Raw genomic sequence first — 23163 nt, 5'->3', positions numbered from 1 at the left:
TTGGACCCGGACAAGAAAAATCGTTTTAAAAAACAAACTATTGCATAGATTTACTTCAATATTTTTTTAAGACTTCTTTAATACTTACTTAAAAAGACTATATAAGTTTTATAGTTTTAAATTAAATTTAAATATGTTGAAAAAATGACCAAAGTTGAACAATTGAGAAAAATGACTCTAGTTGCAAAAAAGGTCTGGGTCCTTTGGACCAAGTGTGATAAAAGCAAAGGTTAATAGTATTTATACTTGTAATTAATATCTTCTTCTTTCGTAATTTTAATTGAAAAATTTTTCCATAGTTTTTAATTCATAATTTATTACTTATATATATATATATATATATAAATACTTTATTTTTTGTTCAATAAATTTGACCATAGTTAACGAATGGTGAAAGTTTCAACAATAGTTTTTGCAAGTAGTACGATCGTTAAATTAAAGGCATTTGCAAAGAGTATAATTCAGACAAATGTTCGAAGGTAATAAAAAAAAAAAAAAGCTTATCGAGTAAAAAATTTGAAGGATTCTTTAAAGTTAGGAGAAACTTTTGCAAATAAAAATTTTGTTTAACGAGATACTACTGATTAAAAGTTTTTGTTCTTTTTTTTTTTTTTTTAATACCGATAAAAGTATATATAAGTGGTTTGCTTATTTTTAAGCTCAATCGTAACTCGAAAGTGAAAATGATGAATTTGTTTAAAATAATTAACAAAAAAAAAACAAACAAAGAATAAAAATACTAGGCTGATTTAGAACGAGTTAATTTATTTATTGATAATATTGAAATGAATTTGTCTTACCTGTTGAAGAAAAGTAGATCGATCTTCGTGTGTGAAATTAAACAACGTGAAACTTTGATAGTTTCTTTTTTCTTTTTTTTTTCTATTATAATGATAAAAATATTTGAAAAGTACGATATTTTATCAAATGAATCAAACGTTAATTATACAATTGAAATAATTCGTGCACGAGACTGTTAGGAAAAAAAAATTCATGGAAAATTAAACTAAATATTTATATATATATACGTCATATCCCTAGCTAGGGTATAAAGAGATCTATATAGTTGTATAGTGTATTTTTTTTTCTTTTTTTCTTCTTTCTCTTTTCTTTCTCTATATATATAATACAATGAAATTCGATCGGACAGATATTTAATTAATCTCTTTTTGTTTGTATTGGCGCACAGAAATTTAAAAAATAAAAAAATTAAAATCAAATGTAAAATACGTATCTTCGTTTGAAAGTAATTTTTCTAACGTTTTTTTTTTCATAAGAAGTCTTGTTGTTGTTCGACGAAACAGACATGTTCGTCAAAAATGTAAAAAGAAAAGAAAAGAAAAAAAAGAACACAGTTCGCAGAGTCAGTTTGTCGAGTTTAAAACGAGCCGAGCCCTCAACCCTTTTTTTTTTTTATAAGAACATTATATAGCTGCTTACAATAGCTTTTTTCTGCATCTTTTTTTTTCCTACGTAAGCGTATTCACTACAATTTTCTACTTGTTCCAAATATATATATATATATTTATATGTATGTATATAAGTCAGTGATTATGAAATATAGTCAAAAATTGAAAAAATATCAAATTTGTTTATTACATTAATTTCGCATAAAAATTAGGTCATACGAAATACGAAATATACAATAATAAACAAATTTCATATTTTCTATTTCTTTTTTTTTTTAATTAATTTTTTTTACTTACTATTGCAAGACCATACTTTCATAATCATTAACTCAATTACATTCGCGATCATTTGTTAAACATAGAAGATTGTAGGTCCCATCTACGCAACGTTTTTTTTTTTTTTTTTTCATTTCTTTCATTATTATTATTTTTATTTTTTTTTCTCTCTACGAACGTTGCGCATAATTTAATGATTTACAGGGACAATCAAATGATTTCTTTAATATATGATTTTAATTAAACGAACTTCGTTTAAAAAGATTAGATAAAAAGAAAAATTGTAAAATTAATGTTGAAAAATTCATTGTAAAAAAAAAAAAAACAATTGTTCAAATAATTGAAGAAGTCAAATGTGACATGAACAATTTCTCGACGTGTCTCTCTCTCTCTCTCTCGCTCTCTCTTTCAAAAAAAAAATTATTTGTTTCCTTTCACTCTTCTCATCTTTGATCAGATTATTATTTGGAAGAAAAAGATGATATATATATGTATATATATATACGTTGACCCACACATACAACGGACACGTGAAATTTTTTTTATTTAATTTTTTTTTTTTTTTTAATATATGAACTTCCATACCTTCTCTATTTATCTTTCCCAACCACCCACCACCTACCCCCAATCTAAGAGAACGTGCCAGCACAATAATAATTATCACGAACATCATTATTTTCTTATACTTTTGTTGTTATCATGTTTTTTCTTTTTTTTTTTTCTATATTTCTTTTTAGTTAAAGTTACGTTCTCTAATGCTTTTTTTTGGAAGACCTGTACTGTACGCCACGAAATATTTTTAATTATTTTATGTATATATGTATATACGCTTATAGAAAGAGGAGAATGACAATAGAAAGTTTCGTCCAATTAATAAACGAAGAACCGGGCAGTTGGTATGTGTAAAAGGTGTGTTAGCACCATAGAGATACAACACATAGAGCAGGCGAGCCAACATAAAACCTGTCGACGAAAAAAAAAACAAGAGAGATAGAACATGGGAGGGAGGTTGATGTTGTCTCTCTCTAACTTGCGAATCTTTTGTTCTTTCTTGCGTTATATATATATCTTATCTTAATATATATAAATTACGTGTCACACGTTGTTTGTCCGCAATGATCTCCTAAACTACTGAACCGATTTAAATACAATTGTGCACACTCTGTGCAGTATCATCCAACTTGAAAGATAGGATAGTTTATAATCTCAATTTATAATCGCAATATTATTTTATTGCCAATTATTTGTTTATTCATTCAAGACGTGTGTATCGGACTGATTGTGAGCCACAGCAACGTGTGGCGGGGCATCCCTAGTTTTATATATATATATGTGTACCGCATGAGTTAAAAAGAGAGAGAGAGAGAGAGAGACAACATCAACCTTTCGTTTTGTTGCTGCTATATTCATGCAGAGACATTTCCACTTACACAACCGCCTATGGTTCGCCTATTCTATCTGTAATATCTCTATGATTAGCACTCGATGGTGGTCGATCAAAAATGGGTTCTTTTTAAATGGTCCTATTATTTATAATTATGTGTAGTGTATACCTGTATTATTATCAATGCACATCAGCATCAATATTACCCATTGACGTGTTATTGGCATAAAGGAGGGTTATCAGAAGTATGTCAATTATATGCATGTGGGTGTGTGTGTATGTATGGCTAAGTGAGTGCATAAGTGCATGCTAGTGTGAAGGAACAGAGGCAGAACAAACTCCCACCTCCCCCCCCCCCTGTAGAAATGTGAATTGGTCCTTCGTATGTAGTAGTAGTAGTAGTAATAGTAATAGTATTAGTAGTAGTAGTTGTATTTACTTGGATTCTGCTATTTTTTTTTCTCAATAATTTGTACACGTATTGCAAATGATAGCTTTACTCTGCTGCTGCTGCTGCTGCAATTTTTTTTTTTCTTTTTTGCATCTTCTCGTCTTTTTCTTTTTATTTATCTTTCCCTCTCTCTCTCTCTCTCTCTCTCTCTCTCTCCCTCTCTCTCATACTGCGCATTAGGTATCATCGTTATATATATATATATATATATATATATATATAAATCTGTGCCGTACTTTCTCTCGTTACATGTTTCTATACATCTCATCTTTTTCCTGTAATTTATTTGTCCCTACTTCGAGAGAATCCTTTCGTATTTTTTTTTTGTTTCTTTCTCTTTCTCTCTCTCTCTCTCTCTCTTTCTAATGCGCTCAACACAACACACACGTAACACGTTTACACTAGCAATCAGTCTCTCTCTCATATCATCTTATATTTTTGTATCTTTTCATATTTCTTTTTAACTTCTACAAACATTCGTAAATATTTGAAAATGTTAAATCATAAAAAAATAAAAAAAATAAAAAAAAAAACAAGTCTCAATTTGTTTATCTTTTGCTCTTATTTTTTATGGGTTTTTTTTTTTTTCGTTCTTTCTAAACTTTTAATCTGATATCAGCGCCATGCATGCGTGCACACGTTAAACGTAAATCGTAAAAATACTTGTTGTGTTAACTCGACTCAGACATTTAAACAATTATTTTATAAATTATCCAAAGTACGAGTGCATTTTTATGAACTTTTGAAAAATCATCAATGAAACATTTGCGAAATAAGTTACACGTAGTACATGCATGTTTGTTTACACGTGTAATAAGTATTCACATGTATCCCTCTCTCTCTCTCGCTCTCTCTCTTTCTTTCTTTTCGTTCATTTGTCCAAGTTTTATTTTTATTTTTTAATGAATATTATATTCTTTATTTGTTCACCTCTCAAATGATTCTAACCGTCATTATTAATGTATTAGGCATATTATATAACGTACATATATATAATATATATATGTATATAATATAGTTTACATTACGATACAATACATACATACAAGGTGTGCCTCCTCGTGCGCCGTCCGACAACAATTTTCTAATAATATATGTATATATATATATATATGTAACAAAAACGAAAAATTGTTCTTTCTTTCTTTCTTTCTTTCTTTCTAAAACGTTCAATTAATTCAATGATCGATCATTAGAATAAATCGATTAAATCTTTTTACGTATTTCGCGATCATTGATCAAACGCGTACAGCAACGAACAAATCGTTTTTTTTTTTCTTTTTTTATTTCTTCATCTTCTTCTTCTCTTTTTTTTTTTGTTCTTTTTTTCTTTCTTTTCTTTTCTTTTCTTAAAGTTTGACACGAATAATTTAACGCATACATTACACTTCGTTACAGAATTCGTATGTATGTGAATTGTGTGTACGTTAATATTGTGTGTACTTTGTTTATAATAATTTAACACTCTCGCGTTTATTTACAAACGGGCAGCTTGCCTTAGTATAATCTCTCTTAAATCAATTTCTCTCTCTCTCTCTCTCTCTCTCTCTCTCTCTTTTTCTTCTCCTCCTCCTCCTCCTCCTCTTTCTAATTTTAATTTTTTTTTTATTTATTTATTATTATTATTATTTGTATTTCTTTTCTTTTTTTTTTTTTATAATCGCAAAACGGCCGAAGTAAACTCTTGGGGACATGTTTCTTTGTCTGTCTGTCATTTTATTATTATAACTTTTAATTAATTCACATTTATTTAATCAAAGATTCATAATAGGATGATTTTTTTTTTAAATTAAGTTTTCTTATTTGTTTATATCGTTTGTTTATTTGTTTGTTTGTTTGTTTGTTTGTTCATTTATCCTTTTTATTTTCGTTTTTAATTGACGCCGCATCGATGCACTTTTTTATTAACTTTTAACTTATGGCTTTTTTTCTCATTCTCTCGTTTGATTGAAAAAGAAAAAAATTATTTTGTTTAAATCTTTTTATTGATTCCTTTTTTTTTTTAATTTTCATTCTTCTCATCTGTCTGTCTCTCTCTCTCTCTCTCTCTCTCTATCTATCTATCTATCTATCTTTCTTGTTCTTAAGAAATGTCAAAAATAATTGGATAAAATAACATCGTATACAGCAAAAGCTTACAGTTTAATTTAAAAATCGATTTAGAAAGAAGAACACGCTTGCGGAACAAGTTAAAAGCAGTTGACGTTGTTCATTTTATTTTTTTTTTTTTAATATTTTTTTTCTCTTTCGAAATTGATCCGTCAGTTACCTGTGGACGGTCACGCGAGTCGCGTAAAATTACGCATCTTTTGTTTTTTTTATTTGTTTTAATTTTTCTCGAGTATGAAGAAGAAGAAGAAAGAGAAGGAAAATGAAGAAAACAAAGAAGAGGAAGAAGAGACAATATTTCTTCTCTCTTTACATCCTTTTTATTATTATTATTATTATTATTATTATTATTATTATTATTATTATTATTTATTATTATTTTCTTTGTGTGTGTGTGTTTTTTTTTATTAATTAATATTAATAATATTATTATCGTTATTGTTACCATTATTATTATTATATATATATATATATATTTATATCATTATTATTAATATTATTATATTACTATAATTTATTATTATCATTATTATTATTATTATTATTTACTATTTATTATCATTACGTCGATGGTTTTAGTGTGGAACTCCCTTAAATGTTACACTGTTTTTATATATCGGAGTGATTTGCTTTCTTTTTATTAAATATTGATTTTAATCACATATTAAACCGTTCAACAAGTTACCATTTCTCTCTCCCACTGGAGGGAATACTCGTAACAAAACAAAATCAAAAATAAAACATAAATTCAAAAGAACAAAATTCGTCAAACCAGACGTATACTTCAGCCGTCATCGATATATAAACATTCCTCTTATATAATGTTACAAAATATAACGGCTCATAATAATAATAATAATAAGCATCGTCATCGTATGTATTCGTGTAATATATTGCAACAAACCCTTGCGAGATACTCGAACTTTGTAAAATAGGGCCACGATAAGTTGTTGATGATCGTGTGTGTGGTTCAGATATTTTTTTATCAACGTCGTCTCGTACTTTTTTCCATTAAAAATTGTTCATTCTTATTCAGTCATATATACGATTTTAAATTAACTAATTAACCAATAACATTTCGTTTAAATGTTTCATATTACGTATGCTCTCATACATTTTCATGTAAATTTAATTTACGTTTACACGCAAATATAAATAATTGTGTGCCGTTAATTATGACACTGGACTATATAAAAACAAAAATCAAACAATTCACATTACAGATTAAAATATTATTTTTATTAACACTTAGCCAACCAATCAGACAGATCATCTACCCATTTCAATGTAAATTCATCAATTTAATTTAACTTGCTCAAACATGGTGAAAATCGTACAGTTCACTCCTCCCCCACCCCCCCCCCCTCACATGGTTGGCTGAGTGTTAAGAAAAAATAAATCAACAAATAAATTATTTTTCTTTTTTACATTTTGATGACTTACAATAATTATTAGTCCACTTTCATAACCAACGACCCATATCATGTAAGTGGTGTATGTGCGTTTTGCAAGTACATACTTAAGATATCTATGTAAGTATATATATATATATATACGTAAATATGTCACGAGAGATCTCATTTGATTGCATTTTCTTGATCTGTTTCAACACGTTAGGAGGAAATTCGACGACACCATTAAATTGACAAACAACAAGCCATCTTTCCTTCTTCTTCACATTATCAAATATTCTTCGATATTCGAAGTATTCGAATTAAAATTACATTTCAAGTTAGAGAAAAAGAGATAAAAAGTAAGAGAGAGAGAGAGAGAGAGAAAGAGAGAGAGAGAGAAAGAAAGAAAGAGAGAGAAAGAGAGACCAAGATAAATTGAAAGCAGATCTCCGATACGATTCGTCCATTAGATAGTACGTGCAGCCACGGAATTTGTCCTAAATCCCTTGTTCCAGATTCCACTGGAGTAGGACTAGGTGGTAGGTGAGAGGGGGAGGAGTTAAGGGGTTGTTAGGGGATAGATAGGAAGCTGACGTGGTTAATTTTACAGTTACGTTCGATCGAATTCCTTAAATACTTCATTAAATGTTCGTCACATTTTCAATATTATCATTGATAGTCTAATTCTTTGACTTTACACCACCACCACCCCTCCCTTTCGTCATTACTTTCACATTTTTTTAAAACCTTCTCAAAAAAAATAGAAAAACTAAAAAAAAAATCAAAGAAGGACGACGTCGAATTTCAAAGAGAGAGAGAGAGAGAGAGAGAGAGACATATACAAAAAAGCTCCAAAAATGGGGGCACCGAGTAATATGTGGGATTGGTGGGTGGGTGGATAAATAGGAGAATGAGGCAAAGGGGGATGGAAAAGGGCTCGGCACCATCAGCATGATGATCGGCTAGCGATCATTGTGTCGCATTATTACATCTATACATAAATACATACAAATATATACACATATATAATACGCTTTTATCCGTACGTACGTATGCATATATACTCATACATATATATATATATATATATATTTTATTATATATATATTTATATTTATATTTATATGTATATGTATATGTATATTTATATTTATATATCCATTATTTTTTTCTTGTTCTTTTTCCTTTTTCTTGTTCTTGTTCTTGTTTTTTTTTGTCTTCGTGTTGAGAAAGATAGAGAAGGGAAAAAGAATACAAAAAAATGGCAACTAACCGAGAACGAGAGATCATTTAATAATAACGATAATAATATAGTAATAATAATAATAATAATAATAATAATAATAATAATAATATTTAAATATAATATTTAATATAATAACGAACAAAAGTGGAACGACGAAGGACTAGCTAGAGCCAGTGTTTAACGCGCGTAAAAGCACGAATTTTTATTTTTCTCCTCCCTTGCTCTCTTTCTTTCTCTCATTAAACATACACTCATCACTCATACACTCACGGATTCTCTCTCTCTCTCTCTTTTTTTCCCACTTTCTTTCTCTCTCCCTCTCTCTCCTCTCTCTCTCTCTCTCTCATTTTTGTCTTCTCGGTTTGTTTTTTCTTCTCTCACACTTTCTCTTCATCATTCTCTCTCTTTCTCTTTCGTTCTCTTTCGTTCTCTATCATCATCATCATCATTATCATTCGTTTTCTATCTCTTCTTAGCAATTGCAGTTAGTGTTCGATGGGTTGGTCGGCTGATCGGTAAGTCGTTGACCTTTGGCCTGGCCCGCACCACCTGCCATCAATGTTGGATCATTGTCCAACGATTCGCTCATCTTGTCGCATATTATGTCAACCAGTTGTTCAAAGACCGCCTGTTTACAACAACAACAAACAAACAAATATTATTTATTTATTTATTTAAAAAAATAGGCTACGAATATCGCGAATATGAAAGGGATTGGTTGCGTTCAGGGACAGAAACAATGGCGAGATTTGGTATTTCAGTTCCTAATGTCAATTATTAGGTCGAGTCATAAATAACTTCCATTTTTTATGAGACAAATGCACTGATAAGTCAGTTCTGATGATAGTCCACATCAGAAGTTACTTATGACTCAACCTAATATTATGATTATCATACCAACCTCTCTTTGTAAATATATATATATATTTAATATTTGAATCCTATAATTAAAAATTGGTTTAACTCAATCCCATTTAATCGTTCTCCAAGCCCATGTGTATTTTAATCAATTAATCAGTATTACGTAAATATAAGAAAAAAAGAAAGAAATTCTTTATACCTTGATGTATTAACAGCCACGTGAAAGTTCTCATTAGCTTGAGATATAATTGATTTAGCAGTCGCTTTATGTTAGTTGCGACCTAATTATTAGCGTGCTCATTAAAATAAGTAGAAGAAGGGTGAGTGTAGGGGAAGGAAAAAAGTTTTGCATAATTTCGAAAGAAAAGTTTCAAAGTTTCATAGTTTCAAAGATGAGTAGTGTTAAAACTATAAATCATGTATCAACGATCATTAATTATTAATAATCAAAATGATATATCGTTAATAATGATTAGTTATATATATATAATATATTCTTCTTATTATTTCATGTTACATTAATAATATTAATAATATTAAATTATTTAATATATTATTTATAATATTATTAAGATATATATATATATATATACGAATATATGAGAAAATAAATACGCGTTAAACTTCGATACAATTCTCTTTGGTAATTAAATTTGTCTCGTTTAAAAGAAACAAAAAAAAAAAAAGAAAAAAGAAAAATATATCGGAGTCGGCGCACAGACCTCATAGAAAAAAAAAAAAAACTGTTATCGATTTGTACCCTACGATCGGTTATTTCTCCCACGTGGAAGTCTGATTAATAGGCGTGCACGTTATAATAGTAGTCGAGGACAATGGATCGATGGTAATGGAAAGTTCGGTACACATCGGTTCACTCGAATGTATACGCCCACGCGACTTACACACACACACAACAAGTAAAGTAAAGTATAATAATACATAGAAACACTATCGGTAAGGAAAGAGTCATCTGTGACTCCTATGCAAACCTTCTCTTCCTTTATTCATCCATTAACGAGATTAATTAATATCCTTCTAACTTTGTTTACTTTGTTGTCTATTTTTTTTTTATTTCTAACTTTTCATCCCTCCCCCTTTCAATTATCTAACATTTGTTAAAGTTTAACAATATTAAAACTGTTAAATTGTCAATAATGTGATGTTAATTAATACACGTGTTGTACAATTTAATCAGATTTCTCTCACAGTGCATTAATTTAATTGACTCGAATAAATTATTTCTTCTTTTTGTTTTGATCCATTTGAAAGATATTTAAATGGGATAATAATTAATACAAAGAGATAAGATGATAGAAAAATATTGAAACAACAATTTGATGAAATATACAAAATAAACAACAAGTATGTTAACACTTTACCGACCGGCAGTCGATTGATTGACTTTTTGTTCTCAGCGTTTACCAACCGGTAGTCGATTAATCGACTTTTATTCCACAGAATTTACAGATAAATATTGTTTAGCATTAATATCATGAAAATCAAAGATTTTATTAAATTTGTTTATCCTATAATAATTCAAAGCGTACAATTTTACCAGAGCCTAAGCCGAAACTGAGCCGGTGTTTTGGACGATATGCGGCTGAATGGCCGGTGAAAAAGGGCATAGGATTCTCGAATCGCTATTGGTCTCGGTAAAGTGTTAATGTAATATTTCTAAATTTGTTTTTTATGTTAATCATATATTTATGTATATATACCTTGACTTGAATGTTCTCCTTAGCAGATGTCTCAAAAAATTGGACTCCTAATTGATCTGCCAATTGTTTACCCCTTTCAAAGCTGATCACCCTCTCGTCTCCCATGTCGCACTTGTTGCCCACGAGGATTACCTGGGCATTGTCCCACGAGTAGGTCTTTATCTGCGTAACCCAGTCTTGAACCGAATTGAACGATTCCTCGTTCGTGATGTCATACATCAGGATAAAGCCCATTGCACCTCTGTAATAGGCCGTTGTGATCGTTCTGTATCTTTCTTGACCAGCCGTGTCCTAAAATAATGTTTATAATTAATTATCATTTCAATTCGTAACTATTAACAAATAATTATTCGTTGAAATGAATTTTTATTATTCGACTGACTAATTGTTTAAGTGTTTATACTTATAATCGAAACTTTATTTATATTTAATATATAAAATATTAAATATAAATCATATAAAATATAATTAAATATTTGATTTATATTATAAAATAAAATTAAATATTTAATATATAAAATATTAAATATAAATAATATTAATTTTAATATATTACAATTTTGATATATAAAAATATATAAAAATTAATATTATTGTATATATATATATATATATATAAATTTTATTAATTAAACTCAAATTATTTGGAAATAAATAACGAATGTTAAGTTCAATCAATATAAATTTATAATTATGTTACTCTAACAATATTTAATTATATTTATATCTAATATATCTCACTGATATAAATAAATTGTTCATCCTAAAGAAAGATATATGGTTATCGATATAACATATATCTGTGTATATGACGGATACGTGTAATGGTTTTGAAAGTATCGATGATATGTAAGGTCAAGTCACATGTATGCAACTGCATGTATGTATTTGTACGTACATATATATATAAACTTGCTTACATATATATACCTATTTACACATGTATAACGGAAATAATATACACATATTCTAATGCAGAGTATATTAACGTTTACCTGTACAACGACATAGCGATTATACTGACCCAGATTTGTAGCTTGACCCTTTTATCGTTTCTGAAGACGGTTTTCACTTTAAAGTCGATTCCCACGGTCGACACGAAGGCCGAGGTGAAAGAATCGTCCGCATAACGGAAGAGAAATGACGTTTTACCGACCGACGAATTGCCGATTATTAAAAGTTTGAACATGTAATCAAAGTTCTGATCCGCGGCATCCTTTTGCCACTTTGGATCTTGGCTCGCCATCTGCACACAAAAAATTTAAATTACAGAATTATTATAAATATAATATTTTACAAATTTCTATCAAGTAATTTGATCAATCTGATATAATCGATTATTATAACTTGTCCATGTTTTAAATAAATAACAAATTGAACGAGATTTAAATGTTCATTTTATCACATTTGTTTTGTACGTATGCTGCTAATTTAACACGTTAAGTCGCCCAGCCTGTTTCGGTTGAGTTTCTCGTCAGGCCCAAAATTTGACTGTCGGCTCGCCGTAAACGTAAAAAATATCAACAATGCGACCCAAGTATATTATTATATTTTATTTATCGAAAATAATAATTTTCTTTTGAAATGTGATAAGTTTTTCCAACTATAAAAATACTCTAACTTCAACAAGAACAGCGTCACCGTATACGGTGACAGGTCTCCCGGAGAAGCATGCTTGTCTCCGGTATCCGGTGCCATGGTGACGAACGTGTTAAAAGGGTGTTAAATGATTGTAGAAAATGTTTGAAAGGAATGAAAGGGTTGAATTGAGCAACAGATGAGTTTAAAACAGAATAAGTTCGATGTTGAAATCTACGATCTACTACAACAACACCTATCGTTTTACACATCGTTACTGGATATTTAAACCACCTACGATAAGCTCGTTGGTAAAATTCTTCTCGTGTTCTCTTTAGAAGATCTTTCTCTCTCTCTCTCTCTCTTTCTCTTTCTATTGTTTCTCAATCCTTTGAATCTTTTATAATGTTCATGTTACAATGCATATCAGTGAACACGATCGTTGTGGGTTTCTTTATCAATTCGAACAACAATATAAATGATAATATATTTTGATCATAGACTATGATTTCAAAGGAACATATATATATATATATATTTCAATTCGTTGTGTTTTGTGATAACATAAATAAGTTTAATATAACGTGGGAGAGTTATATCGAATTTATATAGAATAGTAGATATATAAGTTTATATATTGTATACATATATATACACAGAGAGAGAGAGAGAGACAGATATAAATACAAAAGATAATATTATATAATATTTCGAGTACTAAGATGGAAAATTCATTTGATAGTCTAAGATTTGTTTTGTTTTAATTTTTATTATAGTTTATATTTTTATTATATATAAATAATAAGTATATTATTTATATTTATTATATATTATATATTATATCTAGTAAAAGGAAAAGAGAGAGAGAGAAATAATGTAGGTAGATAATTTTTACAAAAGCTCAACACACGAAGAGGATTCTTTTTTTTTTTTTTTTTTTTTTTTAAATAAAGCTACCCCGAATAGCTTCGACAGAAAAGCTAAGAATAGAAAACGATTTTCCCTCTGGTTTGCGTTCATTTCCCGAAGGAACCGTGACCCGATGTGTTTCTCTATTTCCACGACCTCGATGCCAAAACAGGACCAAGGACGTTCTCTCTCTCTCTCTCTCTCTCTCTCTCTCTCTCTTTATCTCTCTTGAAATCGATCGTTAAATATAATTTTTATATATATTTTTTTTAATCTAAATATTTGATAAAAGAAAAAAATGAAGAATAGAAATAAATGAAATTTAGATAAATAGATAGATAGATAAATAAATAAATAAGGATATTATGGTACCGGACGTTGATTAGGCGAAGTAATTTCGACAATGGACATCATTCGAGCCATACGCGTACGTAAAACCAAAACGGAGTCCTTAATGTTCGATGTTTTGGACGAACCCTTCTGATGTCCTTTGACCATCACCGTACTTCACCAATATCACCACTACCACTACCACAACTACTATCAACCAATCATCCACTTTAACGATATTTTCTCGTTCCTTTTTATTTTCAACGACAGACTGCTAGAAAAATAGATTCCAATAAGTTTGAGAACAATTTCTCGAGCTTGACAGATCCTAGACAAACACGTTTCATCACGCCCTTATTCTTCTTCTTCCTTCCATTCCCATTCTTTCTTTATTTTTCTTTTTCTTATTTTGCTTTTATTTTTATTTTCTATCCTTCCTTTTTCGCTTCAATGCACCTCTTCGTCTTTTCACAAATCCGCAAATATATAGTTTATATATATATATATATACTTATCTATTCATATACACATATATATATATATATGAATAGATAAATATAGGATAATATATATATATAAATAAAAGTAATGTATATTTTATATATATATATATATAAAATATGCGTTTCGTATATGTATATATATGAGCCGTTCAGTGCACACACATGGATTAACACCATAAAACAAAAAAATTGAGAAATACGATTGAAATAATGTATGGTATATTGTTCTTTTAAATGTCTTTCAATGGTCAACAAAAAATGTTATCGTTTAAATGATGTTAATCTGAATTATTTAAAAAAAAGTTATTATAAATATAAAAAGTTATGACAACTATACCAAGTAATTTGACACTGAAATTTAAGATTTTTCAAAAAGTGAAATATATAATTGATGTGTGCACTAAACAACAGCTTATATATATATATATATAACAATAGACACGTATTCGAGTTGACGACGACGACGTGGCGACTTCTGCGGTTTCCTTATTTCCTCGTTCATTCGTTTACAACCACGGATCTTTTTCTAACAAGACGATATCATAGTTCTCGTTTGTTCGTTCGTTTTTTTTTTCCTGCCAACATTTGTTCATTCGTTCATTCGTCGTTCGTTAAGTTCATTCGTCGTTCGTTAAGTTCATTCGTTCTTACACACAAACAACTTGCTTGGTAAATATGTACAAGCCTTTATTTTTTACATTACTCACAGGTGCATCTTATCAGTCACATTTTTAGCATTTTTACATGCACTAGGTGTTCTATTTATTTGTAATCTCTTTTTTATTTTTTAACTATTATTATTATTATTATTGTTATTGTTAGATAAATCGTTAAAAATCGTTGTAATTTGTTATTATAGAAAAATTCGTGTTCTGATTTTATTTGATATAAAATATTTTAATATTTATTTATTATGTTTTATATTTGAAGATACATATAAAATATATGTGATACACATGTATATATATATATATATATATATGGTATGCGTGCAATGGAAGAACGGTCGAGTAGACCCACCCAGTGACCCATTTTTGCTTAATCTTTCACAAGGAAAATCCATTCATACGATGATATCGTTGACCACTTCCATTTCTTCGATGACGTTTAACTTCCTATTTTTCATTCTACTGTTCGTACACTATATAGTTAAAAACGAAAACATATTTGTTATAAGTGCATACATATGTATTTATTTAAATATTGAGATAACAGGTGAGAGTTCTCGTATACATATAAATGTATATGTATAAATACAATATAAATACATTTACTTGTATTTATTAAATTATTCTATTTAATTATATATTAATTATATATTAATTAATCTTTAAAATTATATATATATGGATAATGTACATAAATGATTATTAGAATTACAAAATAACGTGGAAATAAGTAATAATTATTACTTTAAAATAAAATAATAATTTATTATAATAATAATTATATAATTATTATATATATTATTAATTATTATTATTATTATTATATACAATTTATTATATATTTTATTATAATTTATTATAAATTATTATATATATTATAATATATATAATATAATATATATACTATAATATATATAATATAATATATGTGTAATTAAAAATATATATAAATATAATGAATTAATAATAATTTTATTTTGGTTTTCTTTTTGTCGATAAATCGAGTTCAGTAGAATGAAATAAGAAAAGAAAAATAAAATAGAAAAATTTGTGTAAAGATGTTGTAACAATAAAACTGCATATATAATAAGAGAACTACTACTACTACTACTACTACTACTATTACTACTACTACTGGTTACATAAGTTTTCAAGTTTAATAGGAAAATTTTCTTTCTTTTTTTTTTCTTGTTGCACACGAGATAATATTAAACCTACATCGATTTATCATATCTACTTGACACTTGTGCAGACGTTCTTAGAATGAATTTTTTTTTCTTTTCAAGTACAAATTAATAGAAGGAAGGAACTTCTCTCTCTCTTTCTCAATTTTTTTTTTTTTTTAAATAGATGAAAATGAAATACGTTATTACGAAGGTAATAGTAGTAGTAGTAGTACTAGTAGTATTAGTACCCTTTTTTAAATTGGCAATTACGATTGCCTTGATAAAATGACGTTAGTTGTCCTCTGACGTTGTTGGCTCTATCGATCCATCAGCTTTCGACGTTTCGTTTGAACTCACCCTCTCTCTCTCTCTCTCTCTTTATTTCTCTTCTTCAGATTACAAAAAAAAAAAAAGAAAAAGAAAAAAAAATTGTATTTTTTTCTCTCTCAAACGATAAAAGAACAATTCGTTGTCTAAGACAGAGAGACAGCCAGTCCCGACATTCGGTGATCACGATTCACTATAAATAAACGATCTAGTAGAAGGGGGGTTAACAGACGATGACGAAGACAACTACAACTACAACTACAACTACAACTACAACGACGAAGACTATGGACAAGTTTTTAGATCAGTAAGAGGGTGAGGGGATAGGAGGTGTGAAAGGGGTTTATCGATCGTAGTACACTCGAATGACAGTACAGTTACTCCTAAGATATCGTTCAAGATTCTTTCAACTATAAAAGACCACCCAACCACCCACCCACCCCCTTCTTTTCTTATCCATTCTACCGTCTCTTCGAGTTTTACTTATATACACAAGAATTATTTGCTAACGTAACAAAAGACATTTTTTCTCGATGAGATTTTTGTTGTTTTTTTTTGGTTTTTATCTGTAGGAAAAGAAAAATTTGAAAAGGTGGAAAGTTGAAAATTGAATTTTGTTTAAATTCTAATAGGTAAAGGTTAAAGTTGGTCATAGTTTTTTTTTTTTTTTTTTATTTATAGGAATTGTTCAATTATTTGGCAATTTGATCGTTGGATACTTTTTTTAAATATTTTTTTTTTTATTAAAATTATTTATTAAAATAATATTATATTTTTGATTTAATTATATAATTTATATATTATTATATATTATTATTATTATTATTATATATATTATTATATATTTATATTATAATTTATATATTATTAATTATTTATTTTATATATAAGATAAAATATTGTATATTATATATATATATATATAATATATTTAATTTTTATATTATATATAATATTTAATATTATATTTTTGTATTAAATATATTAATATGATTTTTGTTTTTTACGATATAATTTATACGTTTTATTTGTTTTAACATTTCAAAAGAATTGTCAATGAGTATTTCTTCTTTTTTCCATAAAAATTCCCCATACTTTAGATAATCGAATCTTTTATTCAAGTCGATTAACATTTGCATACAATTTGACCAATTAGAATTATTCAAATTTTTATGATACACGTACGTACGGTTCGTTAGATTTTTCTTTTTTTTTTTTTTTTTCAATGTAAATATTTCATAATTTGAATTTTGAATTTTGAATTTTGAATTTTAATTTCTTTTTTTTTTTTTTTTCGGTTCGGATAAGAGAAAGGTAGAGTCCATGATAAAAGGAGGTTTGTTCAACGCAAAACAGGATTGTATGTTTAAAATGGAACGATCGTAGGAAACGAGGACAAGGTTCCATGATAATGATAACCATGTCCATGTAAATATGTCATTCTGTGATCTACGTTTAAATTGATGATATAATCCTTTCTCAATTTCAATGATTTCAATAAAATTTAAATAATAATAATTAAAAAACACACACACGTATATATATATATACAATATAATATTATATGCATGGGTTGTTAATTGAACGATATAAATAAAAAATATTTTTATGTTTTTTTTTTATGTTCATATATGTTTATTTTTTTTTATTTTTTAATATTAGTTTCTTTTATGTCTATAAATGTTTATTTTTTTATTTTTTATTTGTATGTTTATCTATATTAATTTTTTGTATTTTTTAATGTTAGTTTTTTTTATTTCTTTATGTTACTTTTTTTATGTGTTTAATATATTTTGTTTATTTGTTTCTATACATTTGTTTTCTTTGAAAGAATATAATTTTATACAAAATATATTCGTTTATATTTGCCATGATTTTAACCTAAGAAAATAATCTTCTTTTTTTTTTTTTTTTATCAAACCCATAAGCTTGTTTCGTCAAAAAAAAAACGTATTTTCGTGATCCAATTTACTGAAAGTTCAAAAGTCTCTTGAAACTAATATAATTTCTTATCACCTTAAGAAGGAAAAGAAAAAGAGAGAAAGAGAAGAGAGAGGGGGGGATAAGGAAAGTACCGAAAAAGTTTTTTTTTTTATTAATACTCCTACTTAAAGTTTGTTCACGTCTAAACGTCGTCGTTTATCGTCAATGTTATCTTCATTCATGAAACAAGTTTAATTAAGTCTTCTAAATTAATTACACATCTCTCTCTCTCTCTCTCTCTCTCTCTCTTTCTCTCTGTGTATGTAATAATTACTAGACACACACTCAACTCGATAAATAATTATCATAAACGTGTAAATATATAAATTCGAATAGAAAATCATTGTAGTTTGAATTCTTATTTAAAACGTCTAATTAAAATGAATATATAGTATACACGAGACTAACCGTACTGTGTTTATCTACATATTCATATCATACATAACATATATATATATATATATATATATATATATATATACATACGTGTATAAACATTTGCTTTAAAGAAGGAAGTATTTTATGATAATGAGCAAATTATACAGACTACATATATATATATATAAACGTAATTTGAATTAAAAGCCATTGTTCGAATCATTAACCATAAATCGTTGTAACATTTTAATATATTGTATAGATAGATGACAAATTCCCTAGAAAGTATGAAATTATATTTTTTTTTTGATCTTTATAAATCAATTATTAAATTATTAGGTTCGAGTCGTAAATAACTTTCCATTTTTTATGAGACAAATGCACTGATAAGTGCAACACACCTTTCATGGAGTTTTTTTTTTTTTTCTTGCACTCTTTGCAATTGTTCAACGTACCTATTGGATTTTGCTCTCCAATATTACCTTTAAAAGGTTCATCAAAGTCGAAAATACGTCCTTGCACTCGGTTTTCATCTTTTAAGATCGTATCTCAAGAAACGGAATTTGACAAACCAATTTCTGAACTGCCCTATCATCAGTTATCAGTCCTGCACTGTATAACGCTGTATATTTTTTCAGTTGCCACTTTAGTGCTAATTGCCTTGTTTCATATGCACTTTTTACTATCCCATTTCAGTGGTTAAGAAAAACCGGTTAAATGTAACATTGACTGTATAAAAAAGTTGATAGAAGACTAAACTGAATTCTCATTTATACAGTGATATTGAAAATCCGTTTGTTTCAGTGACTTATAATAGGTAAATACAAAAAATAGATTTTACATAGTCCACATTGGAAGTTACTTATTACTCGACCTAATAAATTAATAATAATTATTATTATACATAAAGGATAGATATATACATGTATATAAGTGTATATAGATGGTGTATATATACAGTAACTGTAATACATGTCAGTAGGGAAGCTCGTTGATTCGTAAGAGTTATGAAAGGTATGAAATATTTTTGGAAGATCGATTCTCATTCCCCTTTGCTGGGCCATACTACCCATAAAGGTTTTGATTTCAGTAGTCTGTGGAAGTACAGACGAAAGATGGAGCCTCCGTATAGGTTTCACAAGTGTGTCACATCTAATTTTCATTTAATAATACAAAATAACTAATATAAATATATAATAAAACAATAAAAGTAAAAGGTATAAAAAAAAAAAATGAGAATAAAAGTAAAAATATAGAAATAGATTGATAAAAAGTCAAGTTAATAAAAAGTTGGTGAAATTTTATTCATTTCTGTTCAATCAATTAACTTCTTTTACAGTGCTGCTGCTATGAACGCATATAAACGTGTTTATTAATGTTAATGTAAAATAATTTAATATATTTATATTAATTAATAAAAATTCATATATTGATAAACAAAAAACACTTGAAATTATTAAAATCTAATTAATAATAAAAAATTATTATTACATTCGTACAAAATCATTTTAGTTAAAAGTATTCAACACTCAAAAGGATTAATCATAACGTTGATTATAAAAAAAAAAAACATTGTAATATATTAATTAATTAAATAATAAAATTTTGTATAAAACAAATAACACATAAATACCTGTCATATTAAAAAAAAAAAAAAAATTGTTAAAAATACTCTGTCAAATTAACGAGTATACGATCGATCAGCTGATGACAAAGTATGCAAGTATGCAAGTAAGTAAGTAAGTAAGTTCGTCGTGCCCGTTTTTTTTTTAATGGCGACGGATTTCAAAGTGGAAACGAAGAAAGGAAGGAAAAACGATGTAAGAATAAAAACAAAGAAAAGGGTTTAAGATTATCCGGAGTTTATAATTACAAGGGCGACCTTCCTACCTGGTTACGGAAAGCAGGCCAACAGGAAACGTACTTTATCGAATTTTACCCTTTTTTTTTTTTCTCATTTCAATCTCAACTAGAGCGATGACATAGTGGGGAAAAAAAAAGAAAAAGAAAGAATATTACAATTCTAATTTAAATATGGCGAAAGAAAAAGAGAGAAAGAACGTAGTATAACGTAACTCTTCTAATCGAAAGGTTTTCTAATCATGTGAAAAAGATCGCATTTTCTAACACGTTTTAATATCACGCTCTCTCTGTCTCTCTCTCTTTCTCTTTCTCTTATATGTTTGTTCTCTCTCTTTCTACATCGTCAATGCTGTTACTGGCAAGTAACAAACATGGACGCCACGTAGGAAACGGAAAGAGAGAGAGAGAGAGAGAGAGAAAAGTAGGAAAACACGACGAAGTGAAGAAGGATAGAAACAACACATTTTTGTTCTAACGTACGTACGAACTAATAAAAGTATCAGCAATGTTTTTTTTTTTTTTTTAATAATTACAATAACAAAAGATAAAAATGAATACGGACAAATATGAGAAAAGGAAGAAAGAGTGAAACGGAAAGGAGTTAGAAAAGGGAAAGACAAAAGAAAAAAAAGAGATTGAAAAGAGATAGAAATAGAGATAGATAAATAGACAGACAGAAAGATAGAAAGAGAGAGAGAGAGAGAGGAGGAAGATAGAGATAAAAAGAGAAAGACAGAGAAGGGAGTAAGAGAGAGTAAGAGTAAGAGAGAGAGAGAGAGAGAGAGAGAATGTGGGAAATCAATAAGCACGCCTATCGACAAGCCTTTTCCTTCAAACACAAAAATAAGTCATTTCAATCGAAAAAAAAAAAAAAACCTTTTCCCCCATTTCGCACTATATTCTTTTGAATTATTTGTATTAAAATTAAAAAAAAAAAAAAAATAATTAATGAAAAGAACCTAAAACGCACATATATATATATATATACAAACACACACTGTGGTGTGATCCTCTTATAAATCAGATTTCGTACCTTTTAAAGAAGACGATGTGTATCCTTGAACGGCACACGGGGCTGACTGAGTGCTTCTGACGTCAAGGATTCAGCAGACGACTCGTTTGCACTTATGTTAGTTTTTCACCCACTTTTAAAAGGGAAAGACAACGATGAATCTCGCACAATCAGAGATTGATTACGCTGGTCTTCTCTTTAATTGCAATTAATCAAGGGAAATAGTTGAATGTATCTTTTGACAATCCAGCCCTTTTTGCACTCTATCTATCTGTCTGTCTGCCTGTCTGTCTGTCTGTCTGTCTCCTTTCTTTATCTTCTTTTTATTATTTTCTTACTTGTCCTTTTATTATCTACTTTCTTCTTATTCTTCCTCTATTCCTTCATCTATGTCCAGTTATTAAATCAATGCTGTTGTCAGTGGTTCCTTTGATCTCTCTCTCTCTCTCTCTTTCTCTCTCTCTCTCTCTCTCTCTCTCTCTCTTTCTATCGTTTCCTTTTAGTTTTTTCTTTTTCTTTTTTTTGTGGTCTTTGGAATATGCGTGCGTACGACCCCTTTTTCTTTCGCGACGATTTTATAAAGAGAGAGACTCTGGGACTAGGACTGGCCTCGGGAAAGAACCTCGCGCCACTATAGCCACTACTATAGCTAAAATATCGACCATTTGGTCGTGAAACCCCCGCCCCTGTTCGCGTTACAATCCACTCGCGTTTTCGCGCCTGCGCTACCGGCAACCCGACTGGCATCAATATAACTACCAAATGGTGCTGATGGTGGTGATGGTGGTGGTGGTGGTGGTGGTGGTGGTGGTGGTGCTCGCTCACCTATCCTCCTCTTTTCCTCTTCTTACAACACATCGAGGGTAGTTCGACACTTGTTGATCCAGAGGAATACTCTTTCTCTCTCTATCCTTTTATCTTTCATTCTAACTTTGCTTTCTATCTCTATCCCTCTCTCTCTCTCTCTCTCTCTCTTTCACTCTTTTTTTTTTAAATTTATAACAGTAATTGTGAAATATAATTTTTTTTTTTATTTTTATTTCATTTCATTTCTTTCAGTTCCCCTTTTTTTGTTTTTATTATTATTATTAGTATTGTAATTATGTGACACAAGAAATTGACTCAATTAACTTGTTCATACTTGTGAATAATATTTTAATTGAATTATACGTAGAAAGTAATTTTTAAAAAATAATTAAATACCTACCCTATCACAATAATTTCATTCATAGAAATAATTCGTGGTATTTGTTTATATCGTTAAAAATTCATTCATCGTAATTTGTAATGAAATTAATTAACGATAATTGTTATGATTTTAATATAGAATTTTATTTGAATTTACATTATAATAATAATAATAATAATAATAATAATAATAAAAATCTTTAGTGTGTCATTAGTCGAAAAAAAAAATTGTATCGAATAATAAAAAAAAAAAAAAACAGAAGAAAATTTAAATGGCCGCCGCGCGTCGATTGGTTACATGAATTTACCGACCGAGTAAAGAACCTCCCTTTGACTGGAATAAAAATGATTATAGATGGTCGATTAGGCACACGAGAAATGTTTCATCTTGTAAGAAAACTACACCCGAC

General features: G+C 28.4%; 1 protein-coding gene across 2 annotated transcripts; it reads right to left on the bottom strand.

The window, feature by feature from the left end:
- Nucleotides 1–1675: 1675 nt before the first annotated feature.
- Rab3 (RAS oncogene family member Rab3) lies at nucleotides 1676–22232 on the bottom strand. 2 transcript variants are annotated; one of them, XM_015326619.2, is made up of 4 exons: nucleotides 21587–22232; nucleotides 11873–12094; nucleotides 10849–11139; nucleotides 1676–8897 (listed from the first exon to the last, which is right to left on the bottom strand). In XM_015326619.2, the coding sequence occupies exons 2-4, from the start codon at nucleotides 12092–12094 to the stop codon at nucleotides 8742–8744; spliced, it is 669 nt and encodes a 222-aa protein (XP_015182105.1). In that variant the 5' UTR covers nucleotides 21587–22232; the 3' UTR covers nucleotides 1676–8741. The 2 variants fall into 2 exon arrangements, with proteins under 2 accessions (XP_015182105.1, XP_015182104.1); XM_015326618.2 differs by lacking the exon at nucleotides 21587–22232 and adding an exon at nucleotides 13708–14025.
- Nucleotides 22233–23163: the final 931 nt, after the last annotated feature.

Source organism: Polistes dominula, unplaced genomic scaffold (assembly GCF_049000335.1).
Source record: "Polistes dominula isolate Pdom_NZ unplaced genomic scaffold, Pdom_raw_medaka contig_49, whole genome shotgun sequence".
Lineage (NCBI taxonomy): Eukaryota > Metazoa > Arthropoda > Insecta > Hymenoptera > Vespidae > Polistes > Polistes dominula.
Note: the sequence above shows the minus strand (reverse complement) of the source record. Positions and strands in the feature narration are given on the sequence as shown.

Coding starts and splice junctions, on each gene's coding strand:
- Rab3 (XM_015326618.2), bottom strand. CDS start 13,833: ATGGTCAAAGGACATCAGAAGGGTTCGTCCAAAACATCGAACATTAAG. Junction 12,095..13,707: donor CTTCGCCTAATCAACGTCCG/GTACCATAATAT, acceptor TTTTGTGTGCAG/ATGGCGAGCCAAGATCCAAA. Junction 11,140..11,872: donor GGGTCAAGCTACAAATCTGG/GTCAGTATAATC, acceptor ACATTATTTTAG/GACACGGCTGGTCAAGAAAG.